The sequence below is a fragment of the Odontomachus brunneus genome, unplaced genomic scaffold, assembly GCF_010583005.1.
Source record: "Odontomachus brunneus isolate Ranch 3 - 2012 unplaced genomic scaffold, Obru_v1 Obru_scaffold_010, whole genome shotgun sequence".
Lineage (NCBI taxonomy): Eukaryota > Metazoa > Arthropoda > Insecta > Hymenoptera > Formicidae > Odontomachus > Odontomachus brunneus.
In genome coordinates, this window is record NW_022639460.1 from 1,967,413 (window position 1) to 1,979,645 (window position 12,233).

Consider the following 12,233-nt stretch of genomic DNA (forward strand, 5'->3'; position numbering starts at 1 on the left):
CTCTCTCTCTCTCTCTCTCTCTCTCTCTCTCTCTCTCTCTCTCTCTCTCTCTCTCTCTCTCTCTCTACTTCTTCCTCTCTTCCTCTCTATCCTTGAAAGCAAAAAAAGAAAAAAAGGGGGAAAAACACGTCAAATGTCAATCGCATACGACAGTTTATTCGTATGTATTTTTGGGAAAGAAAATAATTGTTAAATGTGAAATTCAAAAGCAAAATCTTCACCTCTCTGCATCTTAATCCTTACGCATTGTAATCGGATTAAACGTCAAATGAATCTTTCTTAACATATTACATATCAGGCTGATTTTACTATATAAAATTCTCCCTATGTATTAAGATGCGTTATACACTCATTGCAAATCCAAGTATATTATTCTGACTAACAAATAAACTTACCTAAAAATTACACTCCGATTTCTTTCTAATTTGGCACAAATGTAGAAGTACAAAAAATATTTAGGTCATATTTTTTTCATTTTGGCCCACTTTGAGTGAGTGAGTACAGTTTCACGGGCAGTTTATAGCTTTTTAATGTTGGCACTCCTATCATCAACAAATACAATGCATAAGAAGTAAAATTGAATATAAGGTATAGTTAAATAATTTTAACAAAATCGGCATAGCTGAGACACGAATCGTTCTAAATTTCTTTAGCGGATATTCCGGTAATATTTTTAATCTTTTAACCGAAATATTTTTAATCTGTTCTAAATTAGTCAAAAATAGTTCGAATTTCTACCAAACCGAGAGAGAGAAAGAGAAAAATCTGACAATTTTAATTAAAATGTTAACAAAACTGGCATAGCTGAGATATGAACCATTTTAAATTTCTTTTGCCGAGATTCCAACCGAAATATTTCAAATCTGAAATATTTCAAATGAAGTCCAAATGTGTAAAATTATTTGAATAAATAATAAAATGTTTAAACAAAACATGTAAAAAGTTGAAAAAATTATTTATACAAATAATTTCTCGGTTTGACCGAGATTGGAACCATTTTTGACTAATTTAGCGCAGATTTCAAATATTTCGATTGGAATCTCGGCTAAAGAAATTTAGAATGGTTCATGTCTCAGATATACTGATTTTATTAAAATTATTTAACTATATATTATATTCAATTTTATTTCTTATGCATTTTTGTTGCACTTGTTGATGATAGAAGTAAGAACATTAAAAAGCTATAAACTGTGAAACTCAAAGTGGGCCAAAATAAAAAAATATGACCTAAATGTTTTGTTGTACTTCTACATTTGCCAAATTAGAAAGAAATTGGAGTACCTTTTGGACAGATTTACTTGTAAGTCTCTTCTTACATATTCCTTACGTTTATTACGTTTAAACGTATTGAATTATCATTTACATGTTTTAAACGTATTAAGTGACGCGATTTAAAGACACGTGAAACATGTGAAGAATTTCCGCCAAATCATATGCTTATGCATCTAAAAATAACACTTGGATTTGCACGTGGACTCGACCTAGAACCGCGAGAGGTTAAAAATCTCCACAGGGGATCCTGCTGTAAATTTCCGACTTCTGCTTTGCAGCCCGGAAACGGATTCGGCAGGCTACCCGAGCCGCTGCAGACAGTCGCCGGAGAATATTGCCCCGCTAACTACCCGGTGTCTCAGACAACGGCAAGCAACGAGAAACTGCACCCCGGTGAGTGAGTGAATGAAATTTTTTCGCAACTTTAATTGAATAATATTTAATCACGGAGTAATAAGAGGAATAATTATTAATATTAAAATTGGGATCCAGAATCGATTTGATGTGGAAGGCTCGATTCGCCGCGTACGTTACAAAGACTGGAAAACCTCTGCGTTACTGTCGTTAACACTGGCGTTAACAGTGTGTCAAATATTATTATCTTCCCAACATTTAGCAAAATAATTCGCTACAACGTCTCAGCTCTTACTGGTTTAAATAACTACTTACTGGTCTAAATATATTTAATTTAAATTATATACTTCGAAGAGCCTTTGTGTAGAATTGTTTGGAATTTTTTACGAATAACTTTTTGTAACTCGACACCATGATTCAATATTTTCTTGCTCTCTCTCTCTTTCCTCTTATGTTTCTCTTTCTCTCTCTCTCTCCTTTCTTTCTTTTTTTTCTTTAATTAAACGTGATCAGGATGAAGAGGAAGGTATTCGCGAGCCCAGATTGAATTTCCTAAACGCGCGTCGCTCTTTTTTTCTTTTTTTTTTTTCCTCTTTTTTTTCTCCGAGAGAAAGTATCCGCGGTCTCTAAACTGCTGTGGCGTCTTAACGAGCTTGCGAGGATGTAATCAAGGGAAAAGATGAGTGACGCGGGGCAGAGACCGACCGGTCGATTCTTCGATACCCCCTCCCCCGTCTCCACGACTTTGAAGCTCTTTGATACCGTCATCGTCGTCGTCGTCGCTGCCGCGCTCGGAGACGTCTCGCGTCGTCGCGTTTCCATCGGCGGTGCCGTCGACACGTACGAGACAAGTCGACTGTGTGTAAACGCGTGTAGATCATACACGGTTGCAGCGATCGCGTACACATCTACACACACACACACACACACACACACACACATATTCGGGGAAGGCACGTCCGGGGAGCACGTGCGGGGACGTGTACCCCGAAACGAAGCGCCGGTAAGGAGGCGAAGAGAGAGCAAGAAAGAGAGAGAGAGGAGCAGAGAGGGTGAGATATACCCCCCGAAGAGAGCCTGTCACTCGCAGGCAGACTCGAGTCGATATCTTTATATAGTCGCATCAACGACGACATTATTTTCCAAAGGTCGGGGCGACGAGGTTACATCGGCCGAGACAATCTGCCGCTGGAGTATTACTTGCCGCGATTACTTGCGCCGAAATGCCGCGATATTTCGGCGGATATCTCGTGGAAATTCGCGCCAAACGAACTCTTCGCGCTTGGCATTGAAGTTACGCAAAATTTTAGTAATTAGCATAATACGCCGAGAGAATCTTAAAGTAAACATTATTGTGGGATTTTATGACCGAGAAAGAAAACATCGACACGTTCTGCTTTATCTTCTGGACAAAAATAAACATTACATATTTATTGGTTTCTTTTTTTAATAAAACATTAACAAAAACGCTTTGAAGAAAAACTAAAAATTTAAATAAAAGACTACCATTTTGTCTAGAATGATAATATTGGTTCAGTTCTAAGTTCAGGCGATAGCGACACTTCTGAATAAGAAAATATTTGGTTTTTACATTTCAGGTACTTTTCTCTCTCTTTCTAGGAGAGCCAAGATTACATTGCGTATTTTCTTTTTTGTGAGCTTCTAGCGAACTAGAATATGACATATAAAAGAAGAATTTTTGTCACTTAAACGATATAAAAATATATTCTTATAAAGTAAGATAAAATAATTTCAAGAATATGCAAGGTTTTACGTTATTCAGTTTTTCGTTTCTCTACAAAAAGTACCTTTTTTGCGATTTTTTTTTTTATACCAGGAAATATTCCCTTAAAACGTCATGAGACATCATCATGTTTTCTGGATTTATTCTTCAAAGTAAAATAATTTTTTTCCAGACTCCAAATCAATATCAAATTGTTCGTAATCATTTTCAGATGCAATATGGATTAATCTCTAATCTTTTTATGAGACAAAAATTCTCTATAGCAATTTTTTTCTTCTTAGCAACTTATGAGATGTAATGACACAATTTCTACCTCGAAAATGCCCGCAATTCGATCTGTGACGAATTTGATCTGTTATCGTAATTCGTCAAATACGAATCCAGGGTCACGAGGGAGATCTGCGAACGCGTCGCGAGACATCCTCGTCGTCGAAGAGCCGCGCGATGAACGTTAATCGTCGTCGCCTTCCGTTACAAGGACGCCTCTTCCGTCGGCGAGGCCGTCTTAGCCTTGACCCAGAAACACGCCGCCAATTCCCCGATACGAAATTCAATAAGTGACGTGTTATCACCGCAAAGACTCCCCTGGGCTCCTCTTGCAAGCGGGGGACGCAGCCCCCCATGCTTGTAAGAGCAAGAGAGAGAGAGAGAGAGTAGTACAGCTACCCCAATGGCGTCTGGCTGCCAGTGATTGACACTTTATATCTAGCATTGGCATGGGCCGTGGTGTGAGCCACCACTCAGGGATGGACCACCTCCGCCTAACTCAATCACTGCCTATAATGCCGCAATTTCTCTATCATAATCGCGTTACGTCCCCTCCTTGCCACCGCAGCTCGTCGATCTATTCCTCAACGACGATTCAGAAATATTGAAACTCCTCCGCGCCGCCACGAACGAAAATTCCGTAGACACACACACACTCTCTCTCTTTTTCTCCTTCCTCTTTTCTCCTTCTCTTTGCTTCCTGTCGCTCGCTTTTTTGCACAACGTGCATCGGGGAGCAAAATTGTAACGCAATTTCTTCGTCGAATCGTTCAATCGAGACGAGTGTGGGGTCCTTCGTTAACAAACCGTATAGCGCAAGCTTAATTATTAAAAGCGACCTATCGAGTGTCATTTACAAGATAACAGCGTACGCAATCTTACTGCTTCCAATTTTGCAATTTTTGTCTGTTTCAACAATTTTTAGCGAAATTCTCACTTGTGTAATAGTGATCGAGTTTTCGATTGCATTATTATAATTATAATATTATTAATATTATTAAAATAATATGCAAAAATAAGTAATCGTACAAATTTTGGTGTGATCCTTCACGATTTGTATTATTTTCAATGTTTCTTTCCAATCGAATGACCGAGAAAAATTCAATAAATGTTTGCAATATCATCGCGTAGTTTGCATTAATTTCAATATTTTGATACTTTGATACTTATATTTTGATACTTTGATCAAAATGCAATAACACGTTTGTAGTAATATATTTATACTTAGTATACTGTGTGAGCGCACACGGAGAGATTATAGCTTTTTTCTCACGTAAATTCTTTTTAATTATATATATTATATTTTTTATTAGTTCAGCAATAGACTGTCAGTTTATCTTGCTAAGGAATATGATAAATTTTTTAATAGTACACAGAGAAAATTTTATGTTAAAAATTGTCATAAGTTTTTGTAACTAAAAAATAGATTAACATCCTCTGTAGTAATTAATTATTTATATGTGCTATTTATATTTCAGGATTGAAATGTTCTATTAAAAAATTTGCTCTTAACGAAATTTACTATATTAGCAATATCCTCAGCAAGATAAACCTAACACTGAGAAAAAAGTAATTGATTCAACTAAAATTATAATTATTTTTTACTCCAACAATATCTTATTTCCACCGATTGTCATCCAATAATTGACGTTTCTAAAATGACTAATAGAAATCAAAATAGTCCTTCAGTTTTACTATTTTATCTTGACCAAAAAAAGTCATGCCATTTCTCGCCTATAGAAGAAGATTACATCTACTATGTTTACACAGTCGCGACAATTAGTTGCCTGAGAAGTCGTAACTTCTAGATTCTAAGATATAAATGCATCTAGCCCCGATCTCCTATACCTTAGCGTGGCACTCGAAGATGACACCGCGAATCCTTCGAGTATCTTCTTCGCGGAAGGGCTTGGACGAAGAGGAGGAGAGTGAGAGTATCGTTGTACGCGAGCAATGAGCTGTGGCTTAAGTAGATTCGATTCGGCCGCAGGCCGGGATTCTCCGCCGTGGAACAAAACGAGGTTACCGCCGAGTGGCTACCCATGGCGAATCCTGGAAGGCCCATTAAACGCGCACCCCAACGTTACAGTTTTCCGCCGTGGCATTCTTATGCGCCCGTTCGCGCCGAAGGGTTTGTTTTTGCTTCTGATTCACTCGGGTCAGCCTCCTCGTCCTCGTCGTGGCTCCCTTTGTCGTCTTCCTCTCGCTCGAATCCCGCTCATTCCGATTCAGATCGATTCGTTTCTTACCACCCGGGCCGGATATTCCGATACGCCGATGGAAACGTCTTTTCCCTCCTCGGTAAACATTACAGCAACGTTACATCGATGTTATGATTTCTCACTCAACAATATAAGTGCAATATATTGTATGCTGTACACTGAGAAAGAAAAAACGATTGAATTTAACTAGAATTGTAAAGTTGTTTTTTGTTTAACTAGGATTGCAAAATTATTTTTGGCCCAATTGTTTTTTCTAATAAAATAATAGAATATACTTATGGCGTTATTATCGCCAAAGCTAATGTAATGATATTTACACTTCTGCTTATAAATTACTTTTATATACTTTTCAATACACACACACACTGTACCTTGTACATTGCTTATGAATTTGTGTGGTAATATGTTATAACAGGAAATTCTCCCGAAGTGATAATACACGATGTAAATATTGACCTCCCTTATTATACTCTTATCTAATAAGTGAATAAATGTAATAAATATAATAAATGAATAAATATAATAAAGAGCAGATAAACTTTCATGATTACCACAGGAATAAGATAATTGATGATGGAAACAATTTTTTATATATTATATTTATACAGTAAATATATTGTATTGAATTAATTAATAAATTTACATCATACATTAATATAAGTTTTTTGTTATATTGATAAAACAACAAGTTTGCTAAGAATTACATTCAGATCTTCATGTTACATTTCACATGACATATTGTTATAGTAAAATTTAGATAATTTTTTTTTTCACATTATTGTTTCTTCATTCTGTGACAAATATGAGTATAGAGAAAAAAAGAGTACTCTTTTTAAAATGTCTTAAAAATATCTTTATTTTAAAAATACCTTTATTTTTTACATGTTAATCTTAAAATGCGATTCTATAACATTAAGCGAAAATAATTTATTTGCATCAATATATTTAATGTGATCCAACGAAAAGAAAATATATATTCTTATTTTTATTATATTATTATTAAAAAATAGTTTTCATCAATGGAAATCACAAATTTTGAGTTGAGAATATAATGTGTCTAAATATCGGAAGAAGATATCATTAATATCAATATCATTAAAATAATCATATTATACTTCATGTAAAGCCATTATAATATTCGATTAAAATTATTACATTGTTGATACTCAAGATTTCGAGAAATTCGTTTGATAAAATTATATACCGTTACAACAGCAAAACAAAATTATATGCCATTATGTTATTGTTTTTTCAAATAACAAAAAATATAATAAAATATTAATGTAAAATTCAACAGTTACTTAATTAATATACGCGATGTTTCAAAATATTCGGTTGATCCATTTTCGCAAAATTAATTCTCAAAAACGCTTTTTTCAGAGCGTTACATTGATGTCTGGCCCCTCTTAAAAATGCTTAAATGTGCTCTTAATTTCCTCAGAAAAAATATATACAAAGCGTTATGCGAACGAATGTGCGTCATGGTTACGTTGTTGAGTGGGAAATTATAATATTGATGTAAGATTACTGTTGCGCGGTGCTCATTGGCTCGAATGTTTAGTCGCTAGCATGTCGCATGCGATAAATATATACGCATATGGACAACATTCACTGTGATTACAGGAAGCGAATTATACATGCCGCATGGCTACAGACAGGAGACCTGGTTGCAAGACGGTGAGTGTTCTATCTCTGTGAAATTTCATCCGCGTCGTCGTAATTGAATTATTTATAGAGAGAGCGCTGGTAAATCTCATTAATATTGGCGCGTCGCGCGAGCCTGACTCGAGTGCGCGCTTAATCCTACCCAAAGCATCAAGCCCGGATAGCTCAGTCGGTAGAGCATCAGACTTTTAATCTGAGGGTCCAGGGTTCGAGTCCCTGTTCGGGCGTTTATTTTTTTTTTCTTTTTTTCCACGTTATATCTAAAGTTCTTGGTATTTCCGACGGAAATGGTATTAATTCTGACCAAATAACTAACAATTGTTCTTTTGCGGCGCAAATTGTTTTCGACTTTTCTTCTCGATCAATCCACAGAAACTCATTTGCTTCGTGATGATATTATATAGCTTGCATTTATTTCAATATTTCAGCATTTTACTAATGCAAGAACATATATTTATAATAATATATTTATATTAAGTATATTTTTAATCATTAAAAAATTATTTACAAAGTCGACTGGAATAAGACATGCAATGTCGAGGTAGACTCAACACAAGACAGTGCGAGAGGTTAAAGTACAAACAGATAAAAAGGAGATTTTATTAAAACATTTTATTAAAGTCACGTTCAAGTTAGACAATTGACAAATCGACGTGAGAACGGAAAAGAACCAAGCTATCAATTATTATTCGTTAATTGTGGGATTTTATCAAACTACAATAACAGTTGGCCGAACGAGAGCAATTAAAAGTCGTGAAGTCCCATTAAAATAAGTAAAAAATAAAATTTTATTAAAAAAATACCGTTGCGAGAGAGAGAGAGAAAGAGAGAGAGAGAGAATTCTGGTATATCGATCTTTGGAATTTATAGAGATGTAGCGTAGAATTATTCCTAAGTTACCGGGGTGACGAGATAATTACGCGCAGCAGCTACTGTTCGCTCGGAACATTAATTTTAATTAACTCGTTCAACCACGATGTAATACGTGCTGGACGTGATGTAACGGACGATATCAAAAGGATGGAGACGGATTTTATACCGCCGCTGCGGGGAAACGACCACGTTCTCGTCAGCATTTCGGGTAGAATTTTCAAAATGTTCTCTTTCTTCTTTTTTTTTCACATTGACTGCCACATGAGGTTTTAGAAAAAAAGGAAACTTACCGATATTTTCTTTTTACGTAATAACAATTCGTTACATTAAGAACACATGCTTGGTATTCTCTAAACTTCTTAGAATAAAATTTCACTCGAAAAGTCTTGTGATCACTCGAGTTCGAGTAAGTTTACACGCGTACAAAGTGAATCCTCAATTGTCGAATAGAGCTCAAAATTGAAATCTAATATACTTCCACATATAGAAAAAAATACTATTAGTATTTCAAATAAATGTCACTTCACTGAGAAGAATTATCCGATAAAAAATTAACAAACAAATATTTCCGATCAAAGTACCGATGAATTCTATATTCGATTTCTATATCTGATTAAGATATCCGATTAAATTTAATCAAATATTTTCGATTATAATAGTATTTCATCAGATAAACCGATGAAAAAATTATGAACCGATATTTCTCATCCGATGTTCAGATACAAAATTCATCAGAATTTGATCGAAAATATCCATTTGTTAATGTTTTATAGGATAATTTCTCTCAGTGCAGACTCTGATCAATGTTAAATTGTTTGTGTCACTTTTAGAGAGGTGCAATATAAATTAATAATTAATTAAAGTAATTTAATTTTTTCAAAATGTTTACATTATTTTTAAAAGATATGAACAATACACTCATCCAAGAAAGTAAACTGACAAATAAACCTACCCAAAAGGTACATTCTGATTTCTTTCTAATTTGGCACAAATGTAGAAGTACACAAAAAATATTTAGGTTATATTTTTTCATTTTGGCTTACTTTGAGTTTCACGGGCAGTTTATAACTTTTTAATCACTTCTATCATCAAGTACAACAAAAATGCATAAGAAATAAAACTGAATACAAGACATAGTTAAATAATTTTAACAAAATCGGTAGGTTTACTTGTCAGTTTACTTTCTTATTCGTCACAAGAACATATTTATTCTATAATTCATCGAAACATTCACTCGTTTCGTTCGTTTTGAAATTTCATTCCAAGAAATTTAGAGATTAGTGTTACTAATTACTGAAAGCTGGTTAGTAGGTATTGTGGCAGTCAATATGTTAATTATCTCGTCGTCCCCTCGCGAGTGTAACTTTCTTCTTCGCAACATTCTTCTCAAGATTAATTATTCGACTTCGCCTTCTAATCTTGTCTGTATTTTATGCCCAGGCAGCGGCTCCGAAACTGAGGACAGCGAACAATACGTACCCGAGTTTCATCAGATGTCAAGTGAGTGACTGTCATTTTCTTTTTGATTAATTTTTTTTTTTTTTATAACGATCATAAAATCAAAGCCTGCTCGAACTCGTTTTTTCGTACTATCATTTTCACAGATTAACTCTAATGACGCAAATGAGCAATCTGAACTAACCGGGAATCATTTGCTATCAATAAAGAATTTTTTTCGAGTTCGGAAAATCGCATTATGTAAGATAAATGTCTCAATAACTGAACTAATAAGAAAGCACAATCAATTTTACATTTTTATTAATCAATAATGAACAGAATTGTTGTCAAAAATAACGTTTATATAAAACTTTATTTTTTCAGCGGTCGGAAAATAATAGGAAATAAAATAATCAATAGATATCAGTTGTAATTTTAATGGGATATTAAACAATGCCTGTTGTATCAGTAATGGAACTGAAAAATGAATTATATCTTAATCATCGAATAATGCAAATTCATTGACTTAATGCTTATTAAATAATATTGTATATTAGCATATATATAAAGAAATATCTTTTAACAAAATTTTCAAGGCTTTTTCTGAAATATTAAATACCAATATGTTATTAATGTTTCAATCACTGGGACGTTGTTTAAATGAACAAATAATTACTGGGACATTTACAATTTTGTAGTATAACATATGACGATTTCGCATTGAGAAACAATCGATATGCTCTTAATGTACTATACTGAGAAAAAAGTGTCTGGCATTTGTAACTATAATCGCATAAAGAAAGATTTATAGTTATGAGAACTATTCTTGTAGTGAGTATTATACTATAGCGTTAGTGACAATAATCTTATATGTATGTTGCTACTAATATTTTTTTGCTAGATCAACAGAAGAATATATAGTTGGTGACGAAAATAACTACAATTTTCCAGTAATATTAACCATTTTTTCTCTCAGTGTAATATTTCACTTGATTTTTCTTAATTTAATAATTTTGCTTGATTTTTCTCTTTTGTCGTTCTTTTTTCATTTTCGTTTCGTAATTCGACTTCCGTCCCTAAAGCTTGATCTATAATGTATTATTTGCTTCCTGTTACTTTTTCTTTATCTTTTTCTGACTCAAGCTTTAAATTAAACCTTAAACTAAAAAAAGATAAAAAATAAGAAACAGAAAGCAAAGAACACATTGTAGGTCAGGCTTAAAAGGTTGATAACAAAATATTTAACAAAAATACTCGATCGTAATTAATCGTCACAGCGGAAGAATTCCGCGCGCAATTCGACACGCCACGATTCACGATGTCTGGGTAATTCGCCTAGATAAATAAATCCGGGACCCATACGGGATTGGAGGATGTCAATCTCCGCGGAAATCACCGCGAAGATCGTGCAGCGTGCGGAAGTGTTTCGCGCGCCGCCGGTTGGCTTCTTCAGCCTCGAGATTGCTCGGAAAATCTGTTATCCCATGCTGTTCTGTAGGTCTGGGCGTTTAGAAATCCTCTCCCTTCGAGACGCGACGTAGGTCCTCGACCATCCTGAAATAGTCGAACTTAGCTGTTCGCCAAAGTGATAAACAACGTTGCATGTAAAAGAGCATCACATTCCATTTGTATGAAATTGAAATATTAAATTGCTCCATAAGTTTGTGCGGATTTTTGTCGTGTTGATGAAACAAACGAGAAAAATTAATCTTTTTCTATATTTGAACATATTTTGATGTCCTGTTTTGCATAGTTACGAAGAGCCCATAGATTGCAGTTTCAATAGGCTCAGGCATTAAGAGGACTGGAAGGTCAGATTGCCTGAAAATCGTGCTTGTTCTTTCACAATTTTTTATGATAAACTGAATGAATATGCGAAAGTATTATTTTAACGTGTATTTATACAACATATAAAGGGAAGAAAAATATAATTTTGATCAAATACTCAATATAAATGTATAGTACATGCAGTTAAAATATATTTTGTTTTTCTTTTGTTTTTAAGGTCGTCATTTTGCAGTAATATTTTTACTTTCGGTGGTTCAATTAAGATGAATTTTAGGTAGAAAATTTCCGTAAGCTTGTCGTTATCGTGTGAAGCACTATAATAAAAATTGAGTAAAAGTTAACAAAATTGCAAATATCTTCATAGAATATTATTAAATTTTCAGTTCTTTTATAGTAAAAAAATTAATATTTTAAAATTAAATATTTTTACGAGTTTGTCACGACAAGTTTACGAAAATTTTCTATCTAAAATTCAGCTTAACTGAACCATTGAAAGCCAAGATATTACTGCAAAATGACGACCTTAAAAAGAAAAACGAAATATATTTTAACTGCATGTACTATACACTTATATTGAGTATTTGATCATCAAAACTATATTTTTCTTCTCT

The 12,233-nt window shown here is 34.1% G+C and overlaps 1 protein-coding gene and 1 non-coding gene across 2 annotated transcripts in view; both read left to right on the forward strand.

The window, feature by feature from the left end:
• LOC116840589 overlaps positions 1–12,233 on the forward strand; it is a 105,589-nt gene that overhangs the window by 64,554 nt on the left and 28,802 nt on the right. The window contains exons 2-3 of the mRNA XM_032807468.1: positions 1,551–1,665; positions 9,838–9,897. Of these exons, the coding sequence (XP_032663359.1) occupies positions 1,551–1,665; positions 9,838–9,897 (175 nt within the window). The remainder of the gene's footprint in view (positions 1–1,550; positions 1,666–9,837; positions 9,898–12,233) is intronic.
• Trnak-uuu lies at positions 7,679–7,751 on the forward strand. The gene has a single exon. It is a non-coding gene; the product is annotated as a tRNA-Lys (tRNA).